This window comes from Mastacembelus armatus, chromosome 10 (assembly GCF_900324485.2).
Source record: "Mastacembelus armatus chromosome 10, fMasArm1.2, whole genome shotgun sequence".
Lineage (NCBI taxonomy): Eukaryota > Metazoa > Chordata > Actinopteri > Synbranchiformes > Mastacembelidae > Mastacembelus > Mastacembelus armatus.
The window spans coordinates 26,672,967-26,691,422 of record NC_046642.1 but is presented as its reverse complement, the minus strand read 5'-3'; the positions used below and the strand labels follow the sequence as shown (position 1 = coordinate 26,691,422).

The window sequence follows — 18,456 nt, the reverse complement described above, 5'->3', positions numbered from 1 at the left end:
TCACATGAAATGGATTAGTAGTGCAGTGTAACAATGTTTTAATTTTGTGTGAACATTTCCAATTCAAGTGCCGGAGTTTCTACTGTTCTTTTTATTACATGAACGCACCGTAAGGGTGGGGACCACATTGGTGTGGCATGCTGCTTCACGAACAGGTGAGAAAATCAAACACAACCGAGTAAGACCAGTTTGAGAATTACGCATAAAGTTTTCCACAGTGGAAAACAGCACAGTGGTTTGCAGTACCTTGACGCCGTGTCAAAGCAGTGACAATGCAAAAGTCGACGTTTTAGTAAGACTAGATTGTCTTATTGTACTAAACTTATAACGTACTTTGCAACGTATTGTATTTAGTATAGTTTAGTGTATACTGTGCCATTTGTATCTTCAACAATTTCTATTTTTTATGCTACTTATTTTATCTCTATTGTTAGTCTAATTTTATTACATGTTCAACACAGATGTGAGAGAGCAGTAGTTTTGATTCCCCTGTACAGGACATCTAGAGAAAGTGACAATAAAAAATCTTTGGTCTTTGATCTCTTAGATGTTAGGCCCCGAGTCTTGGTTTCCGGTTTTGCACTTTATTTTGGTTAATTTCCTGTTTCTGTTCTGTGTCTTGTTCCAGGTGCCTTTATGTTCAGTGTCATTAGTAGATTGCTTTCACCTGTGTTTTGTGTTCTAGTATTTAAGTTCTCCGTTTACCTTTGTTCCCTGCCAGAACATTATTTACTGTACCCCTGCTGAAGTGAATATTTTAAGTTCTATTTGTTCGAGGAGTTATTGTGTTTCTGTTCCTCTGTCTGCCTGACCGCCAAGCAGCAGAAAATAAACGCCTGTTGTCCAGCATTTGGGTCCTCACCTCCGTTTTTCTTATTACCGCCACGAGGGCGCAACAGAATGTTCCGGCCATCTACGGACCCAGCGGACACCGAGGGTAGCTGGTGTGTAGGGCTCCTTCGGCTGTTTATCGGCCGCCTACAGCCACCAGATCCCCGGTCCCCGGCGTCCCAGCCGCCAGATCCCCGGTCCCCGGCGTCCCAGCCGCCAGATCCCCGGTCCCCGGCGTCCCAGCCGCCAGATCCCCGGTCCCCGGCGTCCCAGCCGCCAGATCCCCGGTCCCCGGCGTCCCAGCCGCCACAACCCCTCCGGCGGAGGCGCGTGGCATCTGGCAGGAGCTGAAGGCGAAGCCCCTGGCTCCCTGGAATTTGGCTCCCCTCGCTGCTGCCCAACCACCTGGACCGGTATCCCGGATGCCTCTACGCCGGCGTCGCCGTCGCCCTAAGAGGCAGGAGCCAGAGCCTCAGTGGGCCGACGACGACGTCCCCGCTGAGGGCTCCATCCAGACTCCGGAGCCTCAGTGTGCTGACGTAGCCATCCCCGCTGAGGTTCAACACCAGCAGCTGGAAGAACCGCCGTAGTTTCCCGAGCAGCCGTTTCCCGAGCAGCCGTCTCCCATCAGAGATTCCGGAGCCGGTCCCGGTTACCTGACCTCCTCAGCAGCCCGAGCCTCCTCAGCAGCCCGAGCCCGGGCCCGAGCCCGAGCCTCCTCAGCAGCCCGAGCCCGGGCCCGAGCCCGAGCCTCCTCAGCAGCCCGAGCCCGGGCCCGAGCCCGAGCCTCCTCAGCAGCCCGAGCCCGGGCCCGAGCCCGAGCCTCCTCAGCAGCCCGAGCCCGAGCCAGAGCCTCCTCAGCAGCCCGAGCCCGGGCCCGAGCCAGAGCCTCCTCAGCAGCCCGGGCCCGAGCCCGAGCCTCCTCAGCAGCCCGAGCCCGGGCCCGAGCCCGAGCCTCCTCAGCAGCCCGAGCCCGGGCCCGAGCCCGAGCCTCCTCAGCAGCCCGAGCCCGGCCCGAGCCCGGGCCTCCTCAGCAGCCCGAGCCCGGGCCCGAGCCCGAGCCTCTCAGCAGCCCGAGCCCGAGCCCGAGCCTCCTCAGCAGCCCGAGCCCGAGCCAGAGCCTCCTCAGCAGCCCGAGCCCGAGCCAGAGCCTCCTCAGCAGCCCGAGCCCGAGCCAGAGCCTCCTCAGCAGCCCGAGCCCGAGCCAGAGCCTCCTCAGCAGCCCGAGCCCGAGCCAGAGCCTCCTCAGCAGCCCGAGCCCGAGCCAGAGCCTCCTCAGCAGCCCGAGCCCGAGCCAGAGCCTAGCCTCCTCAGCAGCCCGAGCCCGAGCCAGAGCCTCCTCAGCAGCCCGAGCCCGAGCCAGAGCCTCCTCAGCAGCCCGAGCCCGAGCCCGAGCCTCCTCAGCAGCCCGAGCCCGAGCCGCCTCAGCCGCTACAGTCGGAGCCAGAGACCGAGCCGCTGCCGCAGCTGTCTGCGTATCCTGAGTATCCTGAGTATCCTGCAGCAGCTTCCAGAGTATCCTGAGTGTCCTGAGTTGCCGCAGCAGCTCCCCGAGTATCCCGAGTGTCCCAAGCTGCAGCTGCCTGATGTCCCTGAACCGCCTCAGCCGCTACAGTCAGAGCCAGAGCCCGAGCCGCTGCCGCAACTGTCTGAGTATCCTGAGTATCCTGAGCTGCCGCAGCAGCTTCCCGAGTATCCCGAGTGTCCGGAGCTGCCGCAGCAGCTTTCCGAGTATCCCGAGGATCCGGAGCTGCCGCAGCAGCTTCCCGAGTATCGCGAGTGTCCTGAGCTGCCGCAGCAGCTTCCCGAGTATCGCGAGTGTCCTGAGCTGCCGCAGCAGCTTCCCGAGTGTCGCGAGTGTCCTGAGCTGCCGCAGCAGCTTCCCGAGTATCGCGAGTGTCCTGAGCTGCCGCAGCAGCTTCCCGAGTATCGCGAGTGTCCTGAGCTGCCGCAGCAGCTTCCCGAGTATCGCGAGTGTCCTGAGCTGCCGCAGCAGCTTCCCGAGTATCGCGAGTGTCCTGAGCTGCCGCAGCAGCTTCCCGAGTATCCCGAGTGTCCTGAGCTGCCGCAGCAGCTCCCCGATGTCCCTGAGCCGCCGCCGCCGCAGCTGCCCGATGTCCCTGACCCGCCGCAGCTGCCCGATGTCCCTGAGCCGCCGCAGCTGCCGCAGCTGCCTGATGTCCCTGAGCCGCCGCCGCAGCTGCCTGATGTCCCTGAGCCGCCGCCGCAGCTGCCTGATGTCCCTGAGCCGCCGCAGCTGCCTGATGTCCCTGAGCCGCCGCAGCTGCCTGATGTCCAGCCACAGCTGACGCAGCAGCCAGCCGAGTTCCCTGACCAGCCACCGCCGACGCGGCAGCCAGCCGAGTTCCCTGAGCCGCAGCGGTCGCCAGTGGAGTTCCCCGACCAGCCACCGCTGAGGCAGCAGCCACCATAATCTCCAGGGTCCCCAGCGCCGCCTCGTCTGCCGCCGCGTCCAGAGTCTCCAGACTTCCCGGAACGGCTTCGGACCCACGCCTGCCCGCGAGGCCGTCCTCCCGAGCGGCTTCGGACCCACGCCTGCCCGCGAGGCCGTCCTCCCGAACGGCCTCGGACGTTTTTGTGCCCCAGGGGTCAATCCCCAGAGCGACCCAAGACTCTGCCCTGTGTGGGGCTTAGTATGGAACTTTGCTCCCGCCCTCCCACCCCGAACTTTGTGATGGGACGTCTGGGAGCCGGCCTTTTTAGGGGGGGTACTGTTAGGCCCCGAGTCTTGGTTTCCGGTTTTGCACTTTATTTTGGTTAATTTCCTGTTTCTGTTCTGTGTCTTGTTCCAGGTGCCTTTATGTTCAGTGTCATTAGTAGATTGCTTTCACCTGTGTTTTGTGTTCTAGTATTTAAGTTCTCCGTTTCCCTTTGTTCCCTGCCAGAACATTATTTACTGTACACCTGCTGAAGTGAGTATTTTAAGTTATATTCGTTCGAGGAGTTATTGTTTCTGTTCCTCTGTCTGCCTGACCTCCAAGCAGCGGAAAATAAACGCCTGTTGTCCAGCATTTGGGTCCTCACCTCCGTTTTCCTTATTACCGCCACGAGGGCGCAACATTAGAAAGACTAAGGTCATACATTGAGTACCTTGTGTCCCTTAAAATCTGAGGCTAAAAATAAATTCCTTAAATTATTTGGATTTTTCGACATATTTTATTTGTTAAGGTGGAAATCATCTGTTACTGTTCTTTTCCAACACAAAGGTATAAACCATGCTTAGTCAAAGCTGCTGATAAGACAGTCCTCAAGGGTAATTCTTGATTTATTAATATTCTTATTTGACTAAATTTAGTAGATTTTATACACACAAAATTGCTGACGCTTAATTACTGCTGCTTAATGGTTTCTTTCAACATTTTGACATTGTCATAATCATAATTGTTTTTTTATTTTAACATTATGTTTATCATAATTATTTTTTGCACTTATCTGTTTAGTTTTCTTCTCACATTTACAGGTGGTATGTGTCTGCCTCAACCTCAGGTCCTTTACCAGAAGCCCTGGAGTTTAAAGGTTTTGCATCATCAGAAGATTCTTTTGGACAGAGTACTCTGACATTGCTCTGAGGAACTCTTCCAGCTTAGTAGACACAGTCATGAATCCCCCTGTCCTACCACCACTTGGCTTTAACTTTTTGCATTGTTTCCACTTACGCTTTTAGGTCTTCTCCACTTTGCATACACTTCGCTTTTAATGTCTGAACTGTCATGTGGGACAGTATATTTAAGTTTAAGTCATGCAAATTACCACTTTAGCGGATTCCACTGCCACCACAGGATCTCCATCTCTGCCGATACAGAGACACAGACAGCCAGCAATGTAGTATCTTTATTAATAGTTTTAAAGTTCTTTTAGTGTTCTGGTGTTGAGCTGCCAGCCCTTTCTTTGATTGCCTACCTGTCTGTACAGTCCTGCCTAGTGTGGTGTCTCTGGGCCCCCTTAGGAGTGGTAACCACAGATTTCCACTACATCCTCTCTGGTGCTTTCAAGCCCCCAGTTCTCTGCCACCCATCTGGTTGCCAGGCCAAGCTCACATCTGGTCTTTCCAGCTGCCAGCTGCCAACTTGCTGTAGGAGGCTGCAACTGACTCCCCATGGTGATCGCTGGCCACCAACTCCTCCTATTAAGAGCCAGGTCATCACAGGAAAAATAACTTAAGGGGTGGCAAATGAGTCATCAGCCTGACTCAGCTACCATAAACATTAACTGCTGCATAACTGCAACCAGTAAAAATACGTCACCAGGCTTCAGCACATCAATTTTTCCACTGTAAAAATTATGGGGCTTTTCATGCTCATATTAAATGGTTACCACAGAGGTGCACTTACCTGCAAGGACGCATGTTGTTTAACGTCCGCCTGATTTTCTATACATTTGAGATTTCACTACCAACCGTGTTGCAAATACAGACTGTAAAGTCTCTGCAGCAAGAAGGTTATAGATTCAAGCCCATGGCCTACCAGGATCCTTCTACGTGCAGTTTGCAAGTTCTCCCTGTGTCTGCATGGATTTTCTCATATTATTATTTTATGTCTGTGGAGATTCTCAGTCTACTCAGGTGATGTTATCTAGAGGTTGAATCATGGCATCTGGACTTAACCTGTAGATGATTCATTTTACAATTGATTCCATGTGCAATTTGCAATCATGGAATTTGAAAATGTATTCTGCAATTGACAATTCAATATGCAATGAAGCACATTAAGTTGCCAAATGTAAAATGAATTGCAAAAGGAATAACAAGGCCAGAAAACCTCCATACTGTAAAATGTCAAGGTCAAAATTTAGCCTGTGTCGCCACACCTCCAGAAAACTTTTAAAATGACCAGTCATCAAAAAAAAAGGTCACAGCAAAGATGCCAGGGTCCATTTAAACAAACTGAACAATCGAGAGCAAGGTGACTCATCCTTTTGAACTAAAGTTATCTTAAACCTCTGGCTAACACAGTTACTAATGGCTTAGCTACCACTGTGCTTTACCTTGAATGTCCAGTTATTGATGCATCCTCTGACTGAATCAGCTGATGGTTTGCTACAAGGAAAGTTTGGTGCTTGATGTTTGGAGTTTAACACTAAATATGCTGCATAAACTGTAGCCTAAGGCACTGGAACTATGTCTGTTCAATTATCACAATAGGCTATACTCCAAAATATCAGTGTGCAGTTGTTCATTTTACATACAATATGCTTCTTCAATCAAGTTAACAGTTAGGTATCACAGTAAAAGTAATGGAACCACAGTCTCCATTACAAAGATTAAAAACTGAAATCAACAGACCATTACAAATGTTATTATCATGACATACATGTGATTTTTAATCTTGGAAAAGCCTTTCTGGATTTATTAAATATGTTCACGCGCACACAGCCTTCAGTATGTTCGTAAGCCTGTGAGTGTCTCACTCACTTTATGCTTCCCCAATTTGTAAGTTAGTCACAGACTGGGGGGAAGTGTGGTTGTCTCCTGTTGATATACATTTCACTTGTGAATATAATATTTGCTTCCCCTCAAGACATTTATATTACAGTCAGCCTTTCCAACACACAATCAAGGAAGTACCCAAGCAAATATAGAGAGGTAGGAGAGAAGTGACATGCTAAATTCAAGTCTGGGAATCCATGTCTTAATCCATGTTAAGTGTCATCGCAGTCACATGACAGACAACTGCTGGGATTTAATCACATCAAATCAGGATCCCTCTACAATGGAATGTAATGTGAATTTACCACTACAACATGACCAATCTCCACACACATTCAGTAGAAATCAAGCTCACTCAGTGTTTATAATCTGCTCTGCTCAGTGACCAATCTAAAACAATTTAGTCCAGGTGGTGAAGGGGTGGCAAAGTATCATGGGATACCAGTATGTGCATATATCATTGTATATGACAAATACATAACAGAAGATAGTACTGCTGAAGGCAACAGCATGAGTGAAATGGTAATTCACATGAAACAGAATAAAATAATTCCAGGGGAAGCTTTTTTCCTTTTTCCTGCTGGTGAAAACCATTGGCTGAATGGTCAGTTTTACACTTCCTTGTCCTGTACACACTGACAAGAGAGTTAATTGTATACTCCATCCTCTGGCTCTGACCAAACACCATCCACAAAAAACTTTACCCAAACCTTGCTGTCCACCGCTGTTGCCCTCTTGCTGCGGTAGACTCCAAGAGGATAAGCGTAGCTGGGTTACCAGCTATGGACAGATGTTGCTCTACTGCTGACTGTAACAACAATGTCTGTTCTCACTATCATAACATGACAAGAAGACAAAGGATTACTTTCATTTACAATGAACAGATGCCAGCAAATCTCTTTGTCTGTGGACAGCATTTTCCATCTGACTGAGGCCTTTGAGACTGGATTTGTTTGACAGTTTGGCAATGATGGTTCACTGGACCCAAGGGTGCAGAGAAATACAGCGAGTAAAATAAGTACTGAACACTTTACCATTTTTCTCAGTAAATATATTTCTAAAGGTGATATTGGCATGAAATTTTCACCAGATGTTGGTAACAACCCATGCAATTCACACATGTAAAGAAATCAAACCATAGATGTCCATGAATTCAGTTATGTGTAATAATGTGAAATGACACAGGAAAAAGTATCGAACGTGCTTACTCAAATTTAGTTAATACTTTGTAAAAAAGCCTTTTTTGGTAATGACAGCTTCAAGACGCCTCCTGTATGGAGAAACTAGTCGCATGCATTGCTCAGGTAGAGTTTTGCATGGTGAGCGTACAGCCATGGTGCTTGAGTGCATTACTTATTGTTTTCTTGTACCTGCTAATTCCAGGTTTTTCTGAAGCTCTCCGCATGTGATCCTTGACTCTTGGACAACTCTTCTGATAATTCTTTTCACTCATCTATTAGAAATCTTGGTCACCTGGCCGTGGCCAGTTTATGGTGAAATGGTGTATGATGTTTATGGTCCCAACAGTGCTCATTGGAACATTCAGAAGTTTAGAAATCCTTCTGTAACCAGTGCCATCAGTAGGTTTTGCAACAATAAGATTGCAAAGGTCTTAAAAGAGCTCTTTGCTTTTACCCATCATAAGATGTTTCTTTTGTGACAACCTGGTAATGAGGCACCTTTTCATAGGGCATGAGTTGGTACTGACCCAGCTGATATTACTTTGCACTGACAAGGGACAGGGTTGCGTTCTAATTACTGATTGATTTCAGCTGGTGTCATGGCTTCATAGCTCTTTCCCTGTCTTCATGTGTTCAATACTTTTTCCCGGTGTCATTTCACATTATTACACATAACTGAATTCATGGACGTCTATGGTTTTCATGTGTGAATTGCATGGGTTGTTACCAACATGGTGGTGAAAATTTCATGTCAATAGCACCTTTAGAAATATATTTACTGAGAAAAATGGTGACATGTTCAGTACTTATTTTACCCACTGTGGTCTTTGTAGGGTTAATCCTCAAGTACTGTTCAGGATGTTTTCATCCACCAAGGGTCATTTTTCACTCATAATATGGCCATAACTTTCACTGTGCTTCAGCAAATTGATTGATTTTTGGTAACAAACCTGTGTTATTGGAGATTAAATTACAACATGAGTCACCCAAGAGAATGCAATTCTAATATGTCGCCATCTCATAAGAGTTGGTTTACCAAAACTTTTCAAAGCATCATGGGTTAATTTTCTGCTGGTTGTGAGAAATGTATTTTAGTCTTGTGCTAATAGCATGTCTGAAACAGGTAATTAATGTCTAGTGTGATTTAGGATTCTTGAAAATGTCTCAGTGGGCGAAACCCATGTGTCGTTTAGCTGAACAAGGTGCTGGACACAACCAGTAGTAACTCTGATTATTGTTAGCAATGTAAAAATTCAGGAGGTGCCTTAGTAGGCCACATAGGCCTGGGTGCCTAATCGATGCCATGGTCGTCCACGTTACATGATGGTGCACACAGACAAGTTCAAACCTTCTCACCACAAACGCAAATGCCCTGAAGTTAGTCAATTGCTGGAGGTTAGAGTACGGGCATGCACCAACTCAACCCTCATTCCTCACAGCTGAGACACTGTGTTGGGTAAGATGCTGGTGATTGTTGGAGCAGAGCACTGTGCTTCGCCATCTGCTCTTGTTGGTTAGCACTGGGTGCTGAACTTCATCTACAGTGGCTGGTGTGTACCCAGATGACTCTCTTAGCAACATTTATTGCAATGCGGGTGACAAGGAATGGAGAGTTCCACTGCCTGATCTTCCTGTGTTTCCTTCTGAGGTGGTCACCTGGTCTGAGATCATGCAGCAGATGGTTCATTGCTGTGGGTAAAGGGTCTATGACCTTCTTGAAAACAAAACAGATCACAAAGTTTCACAATATTAAACACTGAATCCTTCATTCATGTGGTGGTAGTGACTGCCTGTTTATAGGTCCAGTTCCCATTTTAGGTGGTCTTCCAAACAAGATCTGTACTAGACCGAAGTTAGATCATGTCTGTGTTCTCATACACATGTAAATCAACATTACTGATAAGACTTTAGTTCACAGAAGACCTGTTCATCACAACATTTGGCCAGATCAGTTTTTAGTGTGACATTATCTCTTTCCACTGCACCCTCCACTTGCTGGGTGGTAGGAGCAGTGTTGTCATTAAATAATACCCGAAAAAGGTGCTAAAATTGGATTTCTGGCAAATACTGTACTACTGTTACTGCTGATTTTAGTCAGAGTACTCCGCAGCATATCTGACTGCTTTCCCTCTTCCTACATTATGTGTAGCACAAAGACGGTATAATTGTATGATTTTTAGTGAATGGGTTGTGAACCCTTGTGTGAACAATGGTTGTCTTACTGGGTCAAACATCAAACATTCCCCACTTTGGACACATGGATGAAGTTTCTCCATGTGTCAAAAAGCATAACAAGGGCATCTTCTTCTTTTCCTTGCGGCTGCTCCCTTCAGGGGTCACCACAGCGAATCATCTGCCTCCATTTAACCCTATCCTCTGTATCCTCCTCACCCACACCAACTATCCTCATGTCCTCCTTCACTACATACAAGAACCTCCTCTTTGGTCTTCCTCTAGGCCTCCTTCCTGGCAGCTCTAACCTCAGCATCCTTTTACCAATGTATTCACTGTCCCTCCTCTGAACATGTCCAAACCATCTCAATCTGGCTTCCCTGGCTTTTTCTCCAAACCATCTAACATGAGCCGTCCCTCTGATGTCCTCATTCCTGATCCTATCCATCCTCGTCACTCCCAGAGAGAACCTCAACATCTTCAGCTCTGCTACCTCCAGCTCTGCCTCCTGTCTTTTTCTCAGTGCCACTGTCTCTAAACCAGACAACATTGCTGGTCTCACCACTGTCTTGTCCACCTTTCCTTTCATTCTTGCTGACACTCTTTTGTCACACATCACACCTGACACTTTCCTCCACCTTTTCCAACCTGCTTGCACACGTCTCTTCACTTCTTTTCCACACTCTCCGTTGCTCTGGACTGTTGATCCTAGGTACTTAAAAACCTCCACCTTTTTCACATCTACTCCCTGTAACCTCACCGTTCTACTTTAGACTTTCTCATTGACACACATGTACTCTGTTTTACTGCGGCTAACCTTAACAATGCAGCTCCTTCTGGCCTTCTCTGTACTTCTCCATCAGCATTCTCAAAGCAAATATTGTATCCGTGGTTCTCTTTCTTGGCATGAAACCATACTGCTGCTCACAAATGCTCACTTCTGACCTCAGTCTAGCCTCCACTACTCTTTCCCATAACTTCATTGTGTGACTCAGCAGCTTTATTCCTCTGTAGTTTCCACATCTCTGCACATCTCCCTTGTTTTAAAGATGGGCACCAGTGCACTTCTCCTTCATTCCTCAGGCATCCTCTCACTCTCCAAGATCTTGTTAAGTAGCCCAGTCAAAAACTCTACTGCCACGTCTCCTAAACACTTCCATACCTCCACAGGTATGTCATCCGGACCAACTGCCTTTCCACTCTTCATCCTCTTCAACACCTTCCTCACTTCATCCTTACTGATCTTTGCTACTTCCTGCTCCACAACAGTTACCTCTTCTACTCTGTGCTCTACATTTAAATGGAATAGTAAAGTTTTTTTTCTTCGATGCACTGACAGATTTACCACAAACTTTTGGAGAGGTTAGAAATTCCACGTATGTGGACGCCAGGTCATAGGAGGTTAACAATTTAATTTTCTGAAAACCATCTGCACTATATTTAACACATATGCCAGCAGGAATGCCTTTTTAATCCCCAAAATCTAGAATAGCTCTTGTGTATATGTATATGCATCTCATGTCTTATAATCAATGTATGTGAATGTGTTTGTAAACTGTTCTTCACTTCCAGGTTGCATAATCTCTAATTTGATGGTAAAGTTCCTGAAAAACTGGGCAAAACTTACTTGTGAAAGATCAGTTCCAACAACTTGTGGGGAAGCCAGTAACAGGGTATGTAAATCACTGTAGTTTGATAGATACAGTAGTATTTCATTTACTGTTTATGCACATTCATTTTGGAGTCTTACATTTTTAATGAAACACACGGATTACAGCTGAGTTCCTTAGGTTGATAATAAGCTTTGCAAAGCTATGAACGTTTTCAAACAGGCACAGTGTGCAACTGCATGTTACATTACATCATGTGTTCATCACTTTACTGTCTGAGCACTGCTGGGCTGACTGTTTCACTGATCCTATAACTTTGTGTTTACATGTAATTGAGGTCATAAACCTTAGCAAAACAATCAACAATAGTGGCAGTTTGGATATTTGCTGTTTGTGTAGTTTTGTTGAGTGTATATCTTGAAAAACATGTGTTTGTCCTCAAAACTTGCATGATATCTTAATATTGTGACTATATCAGGCTGTATTGAAATTTCTAATTGGCTAAAAGGGAACATCCAACACACACTGTATAAAAAATGGGAAAACAGAGAACTTTATTATCAGAAACACAATGACAAGAACTAGTTCCAAAAGTATTTTCCTACTATCACGTTTTCAAGGAATGGACCCAAATACAAACACTCAGACTCAGAGATAAAGGAAAAGAACAGATTTATTGATGACACATAACTCAAAATCACTCTCAAACAAACAAAAACAGCACATCAGAGGAACTCTAGATGTGGATTAGAAAACTTGCTCAGGTGTAGGTACACAACTTCAAAAACTGCTTAAAAACTAGGCTCTTCACTAAGCAGGCTTGGCAGTTTGGCATGGGAATATTTAGCATGAACTCAAGACCAAAACAAAGCATGTATTTACAAACATCACATGAGCTTGGCATCATAAAAACACAGCAAGAGTCTACTGATTGACGAACACAGTTACCAATTTTCAAGGGCATACACAGGACAAAAAGAAGCCGTGGAGCGTGGTGCATGTTGCATATCGTGTGGTGCGTGCCGCGTGGAAACAATTGCTTGGATTATTTGTGTAACAGTAAAGTATTAGTCATCTCTGTTTTTTCCTTGTGTGCATTAGTTGTATTCTATGTTGCCTATTAATTGGTGACATTAATCTGAATTGATAATGTTAGATTCCATTGCTAATTTTATCTGTGGGTTTTTCAAAAGCATGTATGATAAATTGAAAAAAAAGTAATATAGAAAATATTGACTGCTCTATTCCCCACAGACACAAAGGCCTATAGTCATCTTCATAGATACTGAATGAATTCTACAGACTGAAGACATTTAAACGCACAAGTTCAAGGTCAGATTGGTCCACCATGCATAATGGTGGCTGTTAATGCTGCTGCTCTCTTCTGGTGACCTAGTATAGGTAGTATATGTCAGTAGAAGTTTAATAAAGTCAGTGATGATAAACTGTTCCATTCTTTAATAACTTTTGAATTTAAAATAATGAATCATGCAACATTTGAATCAGAATCAGAATGAGCTTAATTGCCAGGTATGTTGACAATTGTATGTACATTATGTATATTATGTGCAAATTCGAAATGTAAACTAAAAAGTATGTGAGTTAGATAAATAATTGTACAAGTGTATAAATAGTGTTGTGTGTTCCACAATTATTGTCAAGTGTTCATAAAATGGATTGCCCTAGGGAAGAAACTGTTCCTGTGCCTGGCCATTTTGGCGCGCAGTGCTCTGTAGCGTTGACCAGACGGCAACAGTTCAAAGAGGGAATGGGCTGGATGTGAGGGGTCCAGAGTGATTTTCTTACTCCTCTTGCTCACTCTGGATAAGTACAGTTCTTGGAGAGTAGGGAGGGGTGTACCAGTGATTCACTCAGCAGTCCAGACTATCCATTGTAGTTTTCTGAGGTCAGATTTGGTAGCTGAGCTGAACCAGACAGTTATAGAAGTGCAGAGGACGGATTCATTGATGGCAGAGTAGAACTGTTTCAGCAGCTCCTGTGGCAGGTTGAACTTCCTCAGTTGGCAAAGGAAGTATAACCTCTGCTGGGCCTTTTTAACAGTGGAGTCTGTGTATAATGTGAGTGTCCCACTTCAGGTCCTGGCAGATAGTGGTGCCCAGGAACCTGAATGTCTCCACTGTTATTACAGTGGTGTCCGTGATGGTGAGTGGGGGGAGAGCAGGGGGGGTTCTTCTGAAGTCCACAATAATCTCCACTGTTTTGAGCGTGTTAAGCTCTAGGTTGTTAAGACTGCACCTGACAGCCAGCTCTTTAGTTTCCTTTCTGTAAGTGGAGTCGTCACTATCCTGAATGAGGCTGATGAGTGTGGTGACATCTGCAAACTTTAGGAGTTTGACAGAGGGCTCCTTGAAGTGCACTCATTTGTGTAGAGAGAGAAGATCAGTGGGGAGAGGACACATCCCTGAGGAGCTCCAGTGCTGATTATACGGGTGCTGGACCCAGCACATCTGCCTGTTTGTCAGAAAGCTGTTGATCCACTGAGGTGAGTTAATTTGGGCAGGAGGAGGTTTGGGATGAGAGGGTTAAAGGCCGAGCTGAAGTCCACAAACAGGATCCTCACATAAGTCTCTGGTCTGTCTAGATGTTGCAGAACATAATACAGTCCCATATTGACAGCATCATCCACAGACCTGTTTAATCTGTAGGCAAACTGAGGAGGATCTAGCAAGGGTCCAGTAATGTCCTTCAGGTGGGCCAGCACCAGTCTTTCAAATGACTTCATGACCACAGACGTTAGAGCCACAGGCCTGTGGTCTTTTAGTCCTGTAATTTTGGGTTTCTTTGGGATGGGGATGATGGTGGAGCGTTTGAAGCATGAAGCATGAAGGGACTTTGCACAGCTCCAGAGGGAGAAAATTCCACCACAGCAGATGCTTGTGTGGAAATGTGGTTAAAAAAATGTAGGAAATGATCCCATCATTATTTACTTCTATGTCATGTGCCAACACAGTGGAGTGTCATGTTTTTTTTTAACAAATAAGCTAGGTAGGGCTCAAGAGTGCAGACAGACCACAGGAGGCAGAACTGGATAGAGATCAACAGTTTATTATAAATGAAAAATAAATGGTAAACTAAAGGTGTCCAAGGATAAAATGGGGAAATCAATACAAAACTCACACCTACCCTGGAAGAGGGATCCTAAACATAAACCAAAACCCAGGAACACAGGAATGCAATAATAATGAAAAACCTACAAGGAGAACACGAAGAATAATATACACAAAGGCACAATATGAATACACATAAAAAAGAGCCAGAACTGCTGTAAAGCCAGAACTGCATACTATTCATCACTAATAGAGGAAAATAAGAACAATCCCAGGTTTCTTTTCAGCACTGTAGCCAGGCTGACAAAAAGTCACAGCTCTGTTGAGCCCAGTGTTCCCTTAGCTCTCAGCAGTGATGAATTTATGAGTTTCTTTACAAATAAAATCACAACTATTAGAGATCAAATTCAGCAGATGCTTCCTATACCTGCAATAAATGAATCTTCTACTACAGTAGCTCTTGAATCATCTGTAGGACCTCAGTTATGTTTAGACTGCTTCTCTCCTATAGATCTCTCTGAATTTACATCAGTAGTTGCTTCATCGAAATCATCAAGGTGTCTCTTAGACCCCATCCCGACTAGACTGCTTAAAGGCACCCTGCCATTAATGAACTCATCTTTATTGGACTTGGTAAATTTAGCTCTAGTATCAGGCTACGTACCACAGGCCTTTAAGACTGCAGTAATCAAGCCTTTACTCAAAAAGCCTAGTCTTGATCCAGGAGTCTTGGCTAATTATAGACCAATATCCAACCTGCCATTTATTTCTAAAATCCTAGAAAAAGCTGTTGCTAAGCAGCTATCAGACCACTTACACCAGGGGTGTCAAACTCATTTTAGGTCAGGGGCCATATGGAGGAAAATCTATTCCCAAGTGGGCCGGACCGGACCGACAAGGCAGCTAGCTCCGGGCCAGCTGACAGGTATAGGCCTACTTGCTCAGCCCCGGTATAAACAGTTTGCCTGCTTAACACAATTGCTATTGCGACACCCAGTGGACACATTTAGAACAGCAGTTTCTTTCATTGAAAAATTGCAGCTAATTTAAACTTCAAATCATCTCGCGGGCCGGATTAAACCCGTTTTCGGGCCCGATCTGGCCCGCGGGCCGTAAGTTTGACACCCCTGACTTACACAGAAATGAACTATTTGAAGATTTTCAATCAGGATTTAGAGCACATCATAGTACAGAAACATATACTTGTCCTGCTAGACCTTAGTGCTGCACCCGACACTATTGACCACAACATCTTATTACAGAGACTGGAGCATGTGACTGGTATCAGAGGAACAGAGAAACACTTTGATCAGTACCACTGTATACCAGGCTAAACACAGAATTTAATCAGTCAAAACCTTGTAAACATTTAGCATCAATATGCAGTTTTTTAGCATCAAATAACACACCATCTGGTAAACTGACTGTCCAGATGTCAGTCTGGTAAGAATATTTTCCACATGAAAAGTGTTTTGTCCTCATTCTATTGACTCAACTATTAGAGTGAAGACCTGCATCTACGGTAGTGTCATGCAGTATAGGATGCTAATACTGAGAGTTATCACAATACCCTGCCATTAAAAATGGTAGCATACTATACCTTGTTTTATAATTGTTAGCACTTGAACAACAGTACTATAATATAGCTGTGTATTCAAAGTTACTTTGCTGTGTGACAGGGGCAGTGCTGTGTGTGTGCAGCATGTTAACTGTTTTTAACTGTGGCATTAAAACAATGTCAAAACTAGGGGGTGCAAAAACACAGGGTAAAAACATAGATCTGCACAATTTAACAGTTTTCATGTGCAAATATCACACTTGCAAGTACAAATGTGAAGAAAGAAGAGCTGTTTCTGTCAGTAAATGCTATTGGTTGTTTTTGTGATTGACTGTACATTAAATGATTGACTATGATTGGATCTGTCCAGGGTGTACCGCTGCCTTTCACCCAGATAGAGCTGGGATAGGCTCCAGAAGATCCCTCTGACCCTAATTAGGAATAAGTGGTTATAGATGATTGATGGATGGATGGATGGATGGATGGATGGATGGATGGATGGATGGATGGACAACTTCTGACAAACAACTTCTCCAAAAAATGCAAAATGGCAGACGTGGAGAGTAAAGGGGAACCAGCCACTTCTATCTTGCTGAAAGCTGTGTGGCTTGCAGTAAACATTAACTGGTTGACCCAGTTGTGGCCTAATGGATAGGGAGTTGAACTTGTAACTTAAAAGTTGTGGGTTCGAGTCTCAGGTCTAGTAGGAATTGTAGGTGTGCAGAGTGAATAGCCAGCACCCTGTCCACCCCTCAATACCATGACTGAGGTGAGACCCTTGAGCAAGGCACTGAACTCCCAACTGCTCCCCGGGCGCACAGGCTGCCCACTGCTTCAGGTGTGTGTGTGCACTTTGGATTGGGTTAAATTGCAGAGCACAAATTCTGAGTATGGGTCACCATACTTGGCCACGTAAGTAACTTTCACTTTTTATGGCCTACCATACAACAGGTCTGCCAGACCATATCTTTACATTTTTACATTCATGCACATAATGTGATGACATATATGGAACATATGAAGTACTATAACCATCAAGTCAGATCAGAGATTTCGGGCACTACTGTCGGTTTAAATGGGTTAAAACAATTAATCACAGATAAACACAACTAGGTTAAATTCCAGTTAACACTGGGGTGAGCACAGAGAAAAAAGCTGGTGTTTTATGTGTTGTCTTTGTTCTACAGAAAAATATTATCTAGTTCACATGGAGCATGATGGCAAGATAAAGGGAGTATCCTGTTTCACTGTAAATCCAGTGTGATGCTGTAACATTGAGTGTCTGGGTGAAGTCCAGGTAGAAGGCAGATAGTGGGTAGGTTATGGGAAATTGAGTCCATATGCTGTGAACTAATTACTTGATTTGACCTTTTGATTTTCAAAATTTGTCTCTCACATTTCCACAACTTTACAGGAATAATATCAAGTGTCTGAAGTATCCCCAGTGTTGAGTGGTTTATACTGGTATATAGTGTACACAGCAAGGACGTTTGAGTACTAAAGGATAACACAGAAGACATGATGCAACATGTATCTTTATTGAGAAGAAGAAATGGGTATAACCTGCCTATTATATAATCAAATGTTTGTGTGTAGGTGCATGCTTGTCACTGTCACCCAGACTTAATGGTGTTGAAGGCACGACCCTTTGCGTACCACTTCCACATTCTTCTTTTTGCTGTAATAAATAAGTACATGGCTTTAGAGCACTGTGGTTTGTATTATATGTGTGTGCACATATATCGGTTTGTATTTGTGCCTATTGGCGTAGGTAGATGTCACATGCCTGTTGTTGTACTGGCAGAGAACACACACTGTGCTGTATGTCTTTCCATCACTGCCACATACTGGATCATACTCCTTAGTGCAGATTCCTTCTTCATATTTCTCACAGGCAGGCTGGAAACAAATGCAGTCAGTCACATGTTTATTGACATGCTGATTCAGTTCATTTTTAAATTAGCATGCAATTATAAAGGCTATGGTTTTTGAGTGAGGTGTCAACAAGAGTTTTGTGAAACATTCTGCTTTATCTCTCAATCCACTATTGGAAAGGAAGAGTATTTCCAACATACTGGACAATTATTTTTAAAATAACAGAACAGGCTGGCACACTTTTACATATTTGCTTTTGTAAAGCATTGGTTCTTTGTCATATTACAACACCAGACTAGGATTTTTTTGATCAAACTGCATTTGGGGTGTGAAAACATTATCACAGGTTGTAGGACAAGACAGTTAAAGATGAGTTTGTTATACTGGATATGGCTGGTTTAATTTGGTCATTTACCTTGATAAACACCCTGGTAAACAAAAACATTGTTAGTCAGCAGCCTCACCTCTCTGTTTTCATTTACAGCTTTTTTTTCCAATGTCCCAGTTTGAGTCACATCGTGGGACAAGACTACACACACACACACACACACACACACACACACACACACACACACACAGTTCGTTATAATATTGACTTAAGTCAGGTAAACTCCTGTATTACCTTTAGGGGAGAAACCATCATGGCAACTCCCTAAAATTTCTGTGCATCAGGGTTCACATTAATCTGGTTTGAGTTCACACTTTATGTCATGTC

At 44.8% G+C, this 18,456-nt stretch overlaps 1 protein-coding gene across 1 annotated transcript; it reads left to right on the top strand.

The window, feature by feature from the left end:
• Nucleotides 1–900: 900 nt before the first annotated feature.
• On the top strand, nucleotides 901–3,265 carry LOC113144128 (protein PELPK1-like). Its single transcript, XM_026329871.1, has 4 exons — nucleotides 901–937; nucleotides 985–1,388; nucleotides 1,501–1,670; nucleotides 2,239–3,265. Exons 1-4 carry the CDS (start codon nucleotides 901–903, stop codon nucleotides 3,263–3,265), a joined length of 1,638 nt encoding a protein of 545 aa, XP_026185656.1.
• The last annotated feature ends 15,191 nt before the right edge of the window (nucleotides 3,266–18,456 follow it).